Genomic DNA, 13,992 nt, shown 5'->3' on the forward strand with positions numbered 1-13,992 from the left:
TCTGAAAAAACAAACAAGAAGAGAGCAAATCAGTTCAAACCTATAAAGTGTAGATAATAAATGAACTCTCAATGTCTACCATCTTCGATTTCTGTGTTGCTTCCGAAAAAACAAACAAAGAATTTGGGGAAACAAAACAAACATGGCAATTAAGAGATTTCGCATATTTTATGGAATTAGAGATTTGATCCTAACCTTCCAGTTCCACTATATCAAAGTGATTTTGATCTTTTTGAGAAACCTTCACCGGTGAGTAAAGCCACGAGACAAAGATGGAGATCACCCAAGTGAGAAGAGAAGCGGCTTGAGAGAAGAGAACGCGAGAGAGTCGAGGGCTCAGATGAAAAAGTATGTAACTGTGGTTTTTTTTTTTTTTTTTTTTTGTTTTGTTTTTTTGTTTTTTTGTTTTTTTGGCTTTTATACTAAACCCGCTTGAACGGTAGAAGGTTTTTCATTAAAATAAAAATAACGGTTAGGATTAGAGCAAGTAAAATCTATGGTTCTGATTTTAGCAGGTACCGTACCCACCAAAAAAATATATGGGTACCGTAGAATGACCCATATATATATATATATTTTAACATGTGGAATATTTTTTCTCGAAATTAATAAAGTCTTTCCCATGATTTTGTCATGGCCCCCATGGTCATTGACTCATTGCAAAACATTAATAGATCATAATTAATTATATTACATTTGTTTCACACATTTTGTGCGCAAAAACACTACCCATTAAAACTGAAAAATGACATTTTTTTAGTTTGAAACAGTGACTTGAAAGTCACCTTTTAAGTTATAATGGGTAGTGTGAACAATGTGTGCAACTAGTATTAGCCCATGTATCTATATATTCTAGCATGAGAAATTTTTGAAAAATTGGCACATCATGATTTCTTTAGACTTGTAAGAGACCAAGAGGTCGCCAAAACGATCACTTTAAACTTTATGAACTAATTAAAACAGGCCATGAGCTAAATTTTGGGACTCTATATATTAATTTGATTGTGTCAATTTAAACATTACATTTTAATTACCATAACAATTAAAACCCCCATCATCCACTGAGTTTTGCACGAGAAATATAACAATGGTACACACGAAAAAGACATTGTCTTGTTCAACCAATAGAACTCATCATTTTAATCCTCCCATTATAGGGAGACAAAAACTTTATCAAATAGACAAAACCTCCTGCGGAAATTGATGATGATGTACTAAGTTCTAATTATCAAGAGTCTAGTAGTTCAATTAACACGTTTTGGTGTTTTTAAAAGAGACGCTCAGGACTTCATGTTGTAATTATATATATATATATATATACAGGATAAAGTTTAGGTACTGTTCCTTAGGTTCATCTCTTAAGATTTAGCCATATGGCTGTACTTAACTAAAAATACATTTTCATTTTATGAGAAAAAAGTCACATGGCTGAATCTTAAAAAATGAACCTAAGAAACAATATCTAAACTTTACCATATTTATATATTTCAATTTAAATTCTATTATTAAACAAACAAAAAAAAAATTTAATATCAATCTTTGCGTGGAGCCTTAAAATGTTTTTTCTTTTACATTAAGGCATGATATTACTAGTTTTTATAAATTTTACTAATTATTATTGCATACTATGAGTTATTCATTGTCATACACAATTTTACAATTACAAATAATTTCTAATTATCACCACTCTATAAATTTATGCAAGCTCTGTTTATATAATTACACTCTATAGTCTATTCCCTCAATCATATAGCCATAAACATCTACTACAAACTAAAAAGATCAAATCTTTTCGTTGTCTTCCTAATCTCACATGAACTGAGCTCCTGGGGGGAATTTCGTGTTGGGATTCTGAGCCATGAATTGTTTCTTCAGCTGTCCTTGTTTAATCTCATCGCTTGTTGGAAGTCCCTTCTGTTTCTGCGTCTGATCAAACATCGTCTTCTCCACTGCAGAACGGGTCTCGGAGTCCAAGTCAGACAACTTGCTTGGCTCTGGTTCAGCTTTTTGTGTGTCAATCTCTGGATAACCCTTCAACAAAGATTTTCACCACTCGCTCTGATCTCTCTTGCAAATAAGAATAGTGATAATTTTATTATCCTCCAAACTCCAAATACAATCGTCAACTTTCACAGGCTTGAATAGCTGTCCATCGATGATTGGAGGCCCTTGAGCCCAACCTTCAAAGAGTTTGTCTTTATGTCACACAAAAGAAGGCTGGATTTAGTGCCTTGTGGGACTGGCACGTTTACAGTGACTTCTTAAAGGGATTGATCCCATGAATAATTCTCTATATCTAGGCCGTTGTCTTTGTTAGAAACAGGTTTGTTCTCTTTATGCTGCTTCTCCTCCTCCTCTGACTTTTTGGCCTCGGCTTCCTTCTCAGCAAGAATGATCTCTTTCTTAGAAGAAGAAGGTTGTTGATTCTGCTGATCTTCTTCATAAACAGAGAGGATGGCCATGACTGACAAAGTTGTTGGATTCACTGGGTTTGTTGGGAAACTACCAAGGAACGCTAGGAGGCTAGGATATCCATGGAGGGTTTTGTGAATTTTTGGGTATTAGGTTCTGACAGGATTCCGGTAATCCATGATTTATTTGGGATAAGTTTATATTAATTTGTTATTTTACTATTTAGCTTATTTGTTTATGGGTTGTATAGTATGTTTGGATAATANTTACACTCTATAGTCTATTCCCTCAATTTCAATGTACCCACACAGTACATAAAGAATTAAATCAGTATACAATGCAAATTGGATGGTCAGTGCATCTAACCAGGCTTAAATTTAGCCAAAAAATTACAATGTTACTAATAGCTAATATAAAACTTGTTCTCACATATATCAGATTACAGATTATTATTATAAATCCAACCACTAAGTCTAACCAGGCTTAAATTTAGCCAAAAAATTACAATGTTACTAATAGCTAATATAAAACTTGTTCTCACATATATCAGATTACAGATTATTATTATAAATCCAACCACTAAGTTGGCCATCCAGCATTGCTGCTGAACCTGATGTATTTGCCTTTTGTTCCATGTTTAATGATAGTACCCCCCCCCCCCCCCCAAAAAAAAAAAAAAAAAAAAATCCAACCAAAAATTGAACTTTGATAAATTTGAAAAACCCCCCAATTTTTACTGTATAGCATATGATCTCAAGCTTAAATCTGTAAACAAATCCTTAATCTACGAGCTAAAAAGATTACAGATTATAATAAATCCAACCAAAAATTGAAGTTTGATAAATCTGAAAAGCCCACAATTGATATTGAATAGCACACGATGACAATGGTTAAACTTTAAACAAATCCTTAATCCTAAACGAAAGCAATAAAAATTAGAACTACATATAGCCATAAACATCTACTACAAACTAAAAAGATCAAATCTTTTCGTTGTCTTCCTAATCTCACATGAACTGAGCTCCTGGGGGGAATTTCGTGTTGGGATTCTGAGCCATGAATTGTTTCTTCAGCTGTCCTTGTTTAATCTCATCGCTTGTTGGAAGTCCCTTCTGTTTCTGCGTCTGATCAAACATCGTCTTCTCCACTGCAGAACGGGTCTCGGAGTCCAAGTCAGACAACTTGCTTGGCTCTGGTTCAGCTTTTTGTGTGTCAATCTCTGGATAACCCTTCAACAAAGATTTTCACCACTCGCTCTGATCTCTCTTGCAAATAAGAATAGTGATAATTTTATTATCCTCCAAACTCCAAATACAATTCGTCAACTTATCGGTTATATTATATTATTTTAATTAATTTTTAATTTTATTTAATATATTTTTAGTAAGAAATTTTTTGTTTCAACTAAATTAGCTGTTTCTATATATATATATATATATTAACAAGTAAAGTTTAGAGATAATTCAATTAGAATTTGAAATTAGAATCTACTTTTGTGCTATGTGTCTAAATTTATGTGTAGACTATACTATAATTATCCACTTAAGTTTGTGTCATGTTTCCACTTAAGTTTTTTAATCTTTGTGAAAATGAGTTAATGATTGCAAAATACTAAGAATAATATTAATGAACTATAAAATAAATAAATAAAAATTAATCACATATACTTAATAAAAATCACTACAAAATGAAAATCACCACATGTTCTGTCTTACTAAATATGATTTTATTAAAAATTAGAAAAAAAAAAGATCATAAGTATTATTAAATTTAGGTATGAATTTTTAATATGTGACTAATTACGTTTACTTAAAAAAAAATTGACTAATTATTTATATTTTTATAATAAAAATTGTGTTTAATTTTAAATGTATCTATACATATGTATATGTTACATGCTCTATATATATATAGGCAAAGCTTAGAGTAAGTTCAATTAGAATTTGAAATTAGAACACAATTTTGCATAATGTGTTTAAATTTATGTGGGGAGTATACCATAATTATCCACTTAAGTTTGTGTCATGTGTCTACTTAAGTTTTTTAATCTTTGTGCCAAATGAGTTAATGAGTGTAAAATACTAAAAATCTAATATTAATTAACTAATCACATATACCCAATAAAAATTAACACACAACAAAAATCATCTCACGTTCTATCTTATTAATGAATTACATATAAAATTTCAACCTACTAATTTTAATGACCACACATTTTCACATCCAATTTATTACTCAACCTCAACCATTCTTTTTATCCCAAAAAAAAAATCCTTGTCCGTTATTCTATTTACTCACAGTTTACATTTATCACATCAGAGAAAATAGAAGAGAGAGAGGGAGAAAGAATGTAGCACAGAGAGAGGGAGAAGGCCAGCGGAGATTGAGAGTCGTCGGAAGGACAAAGCTAGCAGAGATTGGCTTTCACCAAGCAGCAGACTCGGTCAGATTGGCTTGACTTTTTTTTTCCCCTTATTTTCTTGTTTTGATTCAATTTTGTTGTTATAATAAATAGATTTTGTTTTGTATTTTGATTATGTGAGACGTTTGAGTCTCTAAGAGAGAAGCAAAGAAACTAAAACAAAGAGATGAGAGGAGAGAGAAATAATTGTTTTTTTATTGAGTTGTTTGATTTTTTTTTTTTAAAGGAGAAAAATTCAATTGGAGTAGCTACTATGCTCTCCAAGTCTAGAGAACTATTGTAGCAACTCCAAAAAAGATTTGAAAAAGTTTTCCTTTTAGAGAGTCTGTTGGAGCTCTTTTTTATTTATTTATTTATTTTTTTTGGGTTTGCTCTCCAAAAAATGACTTTGGCTAGTTTGTTGGAGATGCTCTTATGCAATTGCAAAACCGTCACATTTCATTGATTTGCTCAAATTGAGAAAATTAGGCGTGTCCATGGACTTACTGGACCCAACCTACCAGAGCAATTTGATTCCACCTGATAACGTGCTTAAATAAGAATACACAAACTGCCATATCAGATATAATTTGAAAATCAAAAGTTCAAAACTAAAAACAATTAGCAACATTGGTTCCAATTTGAAAGGATGACCTGAGTCTAAATAATTGGAAAAGAAGACAGTATGATTGTACTTCAGGCATTGCAGTATTGCACAATCAGTTGGTACCATTTTTTTTTTTTTTTTTTTGTGTGGATAAATAGGAGATTAAATTAAAAAACTACCCAAAGGATACAACTATTTGAGGACGAGTCCTCTCATGGTACATGCCAATATTATCATAAAACAAAAGCATAACAATGTTCACAAGTGGACTATCAAAAATCACAAAGTCCTACTAGATGAGTGGACCTTTCCGAGCTAGCGCATTGGCACATTTATTGGCTTCGTGAAAGCAGTGCTTCATCTTCACCTGTGAGACTTGGTTGATGAGAGCCCTACAATTCATAATATGAGGTGAGTGGTTTAGATTACAACTATGCTCATTCAAATCCAGTCCAGAGTAACTTTTGCATCTATATCTATCTCTGAAGCCACAATATTAAGAGAAATGCATAAGGATAGACCATCCCTAAGAGCCTATAACTCCGCTTCCACACTAGAAGAGATTCCAATGTTATGAGTAAACCCTTTAATCCACACTCCATTAGAATCACAAATCAATCCACCACCACTAGCTCTCACTCGATTTCCTAACTACAAACCGTTCGAATTGAGTTTATACCACCCCGCACTGGGTCTATTCTGTCTTACCTGAACCACCTTATTGATCAACCTCCTATCTGCCTTGCTAGCACAGAACATGTACTCACAGTTAGCTTGAATAATGTCTTTACATAGATTCTGGTTAGGCCGATTCTCCTTGAAGGCCACATCATTCTTGTGCAGCCACAATTTCTAGACTGCAAACAGAAAGAGGATATTCCAAAGAACTAATTCTACCTTATAAGAAGTCAGCTTCGCATTCTTTGCTAACCAATCGCATAAACCCCTGTTATAGAAGTCCTGGACATAACAATTTATGCGAAGCTTTTCCCAAATCGATTTTGCAAACCTACAGTCCTTGAGAACATGTAGGATTGACTCCCTACCATTGTTGTAGATTTGGCACTGGGCATCTTAGATAATACCTCTCTTTTGAAGGACCTTTCCCACTGGTATACTATGAAGGAAGCATTTCCAGATAAATGTTTTGATTTTAGGCATCGAGTTAATGTTCCAAATCCATTTTCTATCAAAACTATTAGAGGAATTGCAATCGCCTCTAGCAATGGCATAAGCACTCTTTTGCTCAAAGTCTCCTGAGGGTGAGGAAGCCCAAACAATTTTTTCTTCACCCTAGTGATTGGTTGGGAAAGGAACAGTTTTTAGAAGAAGGGTGAGCTTGTCAAGGAAATTGAAAGAGCATCTAGAAAAATCGTAATTTCCTTCATATCTCATATCTCTCACCAAACAATACTCCTCATCTCTCCATAAAGGGCCTTCAATCATGCTCCTAACATTCTTGGTTAACAGCCACTTATCATGCCAAAAATTCAGATTACTATTTGCACCAACCTTCCACTTTATTCCTTGCACAAATATATTGCCACCACGCTTCATTCCCACCCACACATTGGAACCACTCCGCTTCGGATTCCTGTATTTAATACTTAGCACTCTCGCCTAGTCTTTATCCTTTTCCACTTTATAACTCCAATTCAATTTAGCAAGGTCATTTTCTTCAGCTTAGTAGCTTGCAACCCGAGCCCTCCTTCCTTTCTAGGTTTGGGTATTTTGCTCCAACTAATCATATGAATCTTTCGTTTGCCTAGGGTGGATCCCCAAACAAAATTTCTAGTCACTCTATCCAGCGACTCAAGAATACGAATAGATAGGAGAGTGTTTTGTATTACATAAGTAGGAATTGTGGTGAGCACAGTTTGGCTTGCACTCTCTCCACTATAAAATCAAAGTCTTGCTATTGGAACCTGTTTCCAAGGAAAGCCGAGATATTTACCCAACTTGGGCATTGATCGAATTCCCAACACTTCACACAGTTCTTCGCATTCACTGACAATCACATTGGGGGAAAAATAGACCCTAGATTTCTCCTTATTGATCTTTTGCCCAAAAACACCATAGAATCCCTCAAGGCTTCCATCATACTAAGACAATTCTTCATATCAGCTTTACCAAATAATACTAGATCATTCGCGAAGAAAAGATGGGAAACAGCCAACCCTCCCCTTGCAAAACTTACTTGCAATATATACAAGAAAACAGCAAATTGGTATGATGGAATTCTATATCCCCTTTTATACATTATGAAAAGTCCTTTTTAGTCATTGGAGCCTTTGGAGGTAGCATTTTTCTTGTCTATTTCTGTATTTCATGAAATTTCATATTTGAATATTCTTGAGGTCTTGAGCTTAGCAATTGATAGGTGTAAAATTCTAGAAGACTCTCTCTCTCTCAAAAAAACTGAGATTCTTATTGATGAAAGCAATTGAATAGAGAGTACAAAATAATGCAATTATACAAAGCCACTACTCCTATATATACATGAGGCAAGCAAGCTATATCTGTGTAACTAACTCCCTAATTTTTTGGAAGAAACTGTTATGAAACTAATCCTACTCTAATATTACACATGTGCTTGTATTATAACTAACTTCCTGCTGTCATACAAAACTGCCTTCATTGCTCCAATTCAATGTATAAAGTCTTCATAAAACTAGAACTTCTATTACTCTTAAATTTGCAAAATTTTTTGCTTGTGTACTTCCAATATACACAAATGCACCTCACTTAAAAAAAAAAATCTAAAACATCAAAGATTATGTCTGGCATGAACACATACTTAGAAAATATTCTCTCTTTCAAGGATATTAAAACTTTTGATAAATAACTTAGGTTACTTAAAAAACTATTAAAGCTTGTATAAGGCATTGTCTAAAAATCGCAGTCATTAGTATATTAGAAATAGAATTTGGAAATTTGAGAATTCCAACTTTGAGTTTTTAGTTTGAGAAAATTGTATTATCCCGATAATTGACAAAATAGAAGAAGACACAATCAATGCGCTTCTTCTCGGCTTTCATCTCTAGTTTGCTTGCCATAATGTTTTTTCCCTACCTTTTTGTGTGGAGTATGGCAACATTTCATAGGCTCAACTCACAGCCAAATTGGTTTATTTTTTATATATTTTTTATTTAAATTGCACACTCTAAACTTTAAAAAAAATTAATTTAGTCTTATTATAGCTTTAATTTTTTGCAATAGCTTATTTAGTTTTTTGCTCAAAATTTTTTGCTGAAATTATGCTAAACTATACTTTTATTTAAAAAAATAAAAGTGAAATTTTAAAAAATTATACATAAAAGCTAAAAAACAAAAGACTGACTTAGAGGGTGTTTGGTACATATACTTAAAAACTGAAAACATGTGTGAAAATACGTGTGGGTGAAAAAAGTGTAAAAACACGTGTAATGTTATTTAAAGATCAAACATTTAGGTAAAGTTAAAATCTACAATTTATAATTTAACTTGTTATAGGTCATAATTTGTTACTACTTTTAAAACTTCCGGATTTTCTTTATTTATTATTTTTAAAATCTGAAATTTATTATTTATTATGCAACAAGCCAATTAGCATAACAGTAGCACAGGAAACTCACTATATCAGACACCACAGCAGCAAAACACACAATATCAAACACAAACACAGCATTCAGTAGGCATCAGATGGTTTACAACTTACAAAGCAGTAGGCATTACGTACTTGACTGTGCATTGACCGAGCAATACACAAAACAGAAACACAGTGTGTAGTAGGCATCACTCATTCCTAGTATCTTAAATGTGCATATCCAAAAATTAAAAGATAGATTTATAGGTTTTTTCCATAGATACCTTTACATGGAAAATTCTTAGGTACTCTCGGAGCACGGAGAAATGGTGCTCCCTCCTTTACATTCATGGTAAACTCCACTATGAATTTAATGAGTGGAACTCACCATAAACGTGAGAGGACGAAGTATCATTCTCCGCACTCTAGGAGTACGTGAGAATCACTCCCTTTACACACCCATTCAATAGATGTAACTGCTATCTAACTCATTGAAAAAGGAGAAATATAACACACATAATGCAAGCATGGCCAACAATACGGCTCTTAATCATTTTGAAAACACACTGAAACCAAACTTCAAATCTTCCGGAAGTACTAACATAAGAGTGGTGTAGCCCAAATTAGTTTAACAAAATAAACCCTTTAATGTATAACTACAATCCAATTTGACATAATAAACTAATGTCAATACTAAGAAACTACAAATCACCAAGAAACTTTTTGTTGGCTCTTTTCTTTCAATGGGTTAAAGTTTGTTACTTATGTATAGCTCATCAGCATCCATGATTGCACAAAGTCCTGCAAGAATTAAAAATATTTAAGTGCATTCCTTTTTGTGATGTAATACCATAAGAAGAAAAAAAAATATACTAAACAGTTTAGAAACAGCATAGAAAAAACCTACACTAAGATTTGTGGGTTTTTAGAATGTACAAATTAAGAAATATGGCAAGCCTTTAGCAAATGAATATGTGCACCAAGGTAAATGGGGGACAAAGGTAAATGTTCTAAGCAGGTTACAAAGTTAGCAATTAAGATATTTTGCTACTTAACATATAACAATTGTAAAGAGAAGACAGTGCTCTCCTGAAGAAAATAAGAGAATAGGAATATCGCACAACCAAAACAAACATTTCAAAGTAAAGCCAAAGCCAACTAGACCACAAAACACATGTTTGAGTCAAGGTTTGTATCATCCCTCAACATGCTCTCATAAATACATTCCTGCTCATTACCAACCATGATTGTCTGTGATTTTATAGCAGAAGTAGATTTATTTTTTGAACAAGTAATCAGACCATTTATTGAGTTATGCTAAAAGCAAAAGGAGATAAAATAACGCAAATCAGTGTAATATCATATGGAAAAAATCTACACCGATACTTGAAGGTTTTCCAGATACATATTAAGAAACACTCCAAGCCTTTACCGCAAAACCAAGTGTACCAGGGGACCAAGGTAAATGATCTAAGTGGGTTCAAAAGCCAGCAATTACTTAATAGTTAATAATAAGAAATCAGGCAAAATAACAAAGAGCGACCATAAAGAGAAGACATGTGTTCTAGAAGAAATAAAAGTGTAGAAATATAAAAAATTCTTAGTAAAAGAAACAACACAAATACAATTTATGTCATCAATGGTATAAGAAGAAATAATTTTCGGCCTTTTAAATCATTGAGAAAAAGTTTCCAACTTAGGTTCTTGGCAGAATTTTTTTTTGGGATTTGTGTTATGAATATGGATTGAGATTCACCTTAAACAGGTTGGTATGGGGTGAGAGGAATGACTACAAGGAACCTTATGTAGTAGGGAAACAACCACCTAAATTTTGGGGGTTGTAAAAAAAACTAGATGCAAAAGTTAGCATCCTCCATAACAAGAGAAATATATTCAAAAACCAAAATCTGTACAACAATATCTAGCCAAGCAAAAATCACAAACTATCATAAATCTCATTGCTTTCTTTTGATTATTGACACCAACCTCATTGCTACATTAATAAATCACTCTTATGAATCAAGGATTGATTTGTCCACCAACACGTTTTCAATTACATAAAATTAAACGGCTAAAAAGATGCTAACTATTTATGAACTTCTAAAATTTTCCATTCCAAATAAGTGAATATATTCATCAGTGAGTTACAACAGGGCAAAAGCAATTACCAAACACATGAGTGCTTATACACATTTAAGAAAACAGCAGTAACCAAATCTTGTAATTTTGAGACTATATTCTCAAAAAGAAAACACATCCCATTAAAACTACCATACTTGCAAAGACATTGAACTACATCCCATTAAAGCCAATGTGAAACACCAATTCTTGCAAAGACATTGAACTACATCCCATTAAAGCCAATGTGAAACACCAATTCTTGCATACGGGTCTATACTTTTGATAAGAACTTCTACTTTGTACAATTGTGTAAAAAATATATGCCAACTCATTCACAAACTATTAAAAGAGGGAAAAAGATGAACAATGGAATAAAATATAGTCAACAAAAAAATACATCTATGCATAAATACTTTAATGGGATAAAAATATTCAAACTATGCTAAGGAAAAAATGATAACAAAACTAGTTCAAAAAAAGGTCTATAAACAAGTCATTTTCAATTCTTAACCACCCAAAGCAAGAAATAATTATTGATGAGCTACTTTGCCAGTGAATATGGAGCAATGAGAATCTTTTCAGTAAGAAGAAAGGCACATGAGGCAATTAAAGATTTAAAATGTACAAGCAATATCTTTAGCATACTATGATCACAATTGATAGATTAAGAAAAATGTATAAATAATCCAAGGAGATCATGAAGAACATTTAATGCAATTGTGAAAACATGAAGTTAAAAGAGGTCACCAGAACATTATCAAGAAAAAAAAAGTTGAGTACATCCATCAATAGAATGTAAATTATAAGTGGCAAGAAACATGAAATTCAGAGTCCCATTTATTTTCAACCACTTAATAAAAAAATGTGCTAAATGTTGATGACCAACATAAACCACTTTGTTTTTTGATGGTTGGGTATACATTCTATTTACAGCAAGCAAAACTTTGATAAGCTATCTATCCTAAATATAAATCCACTCAATTAATAAAAAAATGTGCTAAATGTGCTAAATATGAAATTCAGAGTCCCATTTATTTTCAACCACTTAATAAAAAGACGTGCTAAATGTTGATGACCAACATAAACCACTTTGTTTTTTGATGGTTGGGTATACATTCTATTGACAGCAAGCAAAACTTTGATAAGCTATCTATCTTAAATATAAATCCACTCAATTAAGGTAATCAATCAGCAATATGAATTTATAGCATTTAAATTCATATCTAATTCATAATGAATGCCAAGTATATATGAAGAACAAAACTGATAACCATAAAAAAAATAAGTATGAAAATAAAATGTACCTTGTCTGTTGTTGTTCCTCTTTTTTTCCCTTAGTAAGGCCAGTAAGGATAAGGATTTGCAAGGTCAGGTTCGTCTAGCAAAACTAGACTCTCAACATAAGAATCAACAAAACTATACTTAGATCCAGTAATCCCAAGGTCTTTAACCTCTTTGGTTTCAAGGTCTTTTGAGACGAGCCATTTTTTATGTGTTTGCAATATAGCCTCACCACTCTTCCTAAAAGCTTTTAGGCTAGGCATTTTAACTTCGTAAAAATGTGAAGGTGGCCTTTGTGGGGGCGCTTAGGCACCTAAATTTACAATTTTGGTCCATGATGATGCATCTGAATAGTTTTTCAACACCCATATATTTGGAGTGTCAACAGAATACCCCGGTTTGAACACAGTAATGGAATTCCCAAATGCCATAATAGATACCCACTTCCAAAAGAACATATTTGAATGCTTAGGCAGTGGTATCTCACGGAAGACCTTATCCTCCAAATCAAACACCAAGACAAAGTAGAGAAATTTAATTTCTGGAGTAGTCTTGTAACAAACCAAATGCAAAGCCCCATTGACAAAAGCCTGTAGGCGTAGGTGGACAATGACGGTATCACGAACAGGACATTTGGGACGTTCAGCCGTAGCCTCTCTCCATTTTCCAGTGGCAAGTGAGTAAATCTCAACTTCAACTTCGGGTGGAGATTCACCCTCGTCCTCGTGGTCATGACTATAGCCACGACCACGAGTGACAAACATCACCACCTTATAGTCATTGGTTTTGAAATCAAATCCAAACCCAACAGCCACGGTGTAGAAACTGGCAATCAACAAATAGGGGAAAGGAAGTCTCACGTATTTTTTAACGCAATGGTTCCAAAGATAGAAATTGGGACAGTGACCGTTTAAATCATCGACCAGGAAAATCAAGCCATTACAAGTACCAACCACACAGAATATTCCAGAACAGCTTTTGCGATGGAAAGGGAAGTCGTCAAACCTGGTGTATTGATTGAAATTGGTGATCATGTCGTCTCGATATAAAGCATACACTTCTTTTTCGTTTCCGATTGGGACCGTGTCATCGAAAGCTTCGACGAGAGGCTTAGGGTAGAGTCTGAAGAGGAGGAGGTTGTTGTTGTTGCTGGAGGAGTGGTGAAGATGGGTAGAAATAAAGGCGGGGTTTAGGATGAGGGATTTCCATGTTTTGGAGACACAGGTGCAAGTGATGATAGATTTTATGGGTAAGCGTACCAAAATGTGGGTTAGGATTTCAGGAGGAAGAGAGTCCCACAAAATTGCTTCTTCTTCTTCTTCGGTTAAGGATTTGGAGACTTCAGGCAGTGAGTTGTCAGACATTGCTGCTACCTCTGGGGTTACTGTAAAAGTAAACGAGTATAAGCATTCGGTTATTGCTGATTTCTAAAAATTAAAAACCGAAAACACAGCGACATAATTTTTAAATATATAAATAGTGTTATGAGACCTAATTTAAAAAAAAAAAGTTGCTAAATGAAAAAATATATAGATCCCATAAATAGTGAATGAGACCTATATAAAAAATGCGTCCGTTGAGAAACGTGCAAAACACACTTTCCAA

General features: G+C 33.4%; 1 protein-coding gene and 1 pseudogene across 1 annotated transcript; both read right to left on the minus strand.

The window, feature by feature from the left end:
* Positions 1-1,754: 1,754 nt before the first annotated feature.
* LOC136069756 (protein BOBBER 1-like) lies at positions 1,755-2,608 on the minus strand (annotated as a pseudogene).
* A 10,084-nt stretch (positions 2,609-12,692) lies between these two features.
* On the minus strand, positions 12,693-13,751 carry LOC112028634 (F-box protein At3g07870). The gene has a single exon (XM_024061322.1). The coding sequence runs from the start codon at positions 13,749-13,751 to the stop codon at positions 12,693-12,695; it is 1,059 nt and encodes a 352-aa protein (XP_023917090.1).
* Positions 13,752-13,992: the final 241 nt, after the last annotated feature.

The sequence above is a fragment of the Quercus suber genome, unplaced genomic scaffold (genome assembly GCF_002906115.3).
Source record: "Quercus suber isolate HL8 unplaced genomic scaffold, Cork oak 2.0 scaffold_187, whole genome shotgun sequence".
In the NCBI taxonomy this organism is placed as follows: Eukaryota; Viridiplantae; Streptophyta; class Magnoliopsida; order Fagales; family Fagaceae; genus Quercus; species Quercus suber.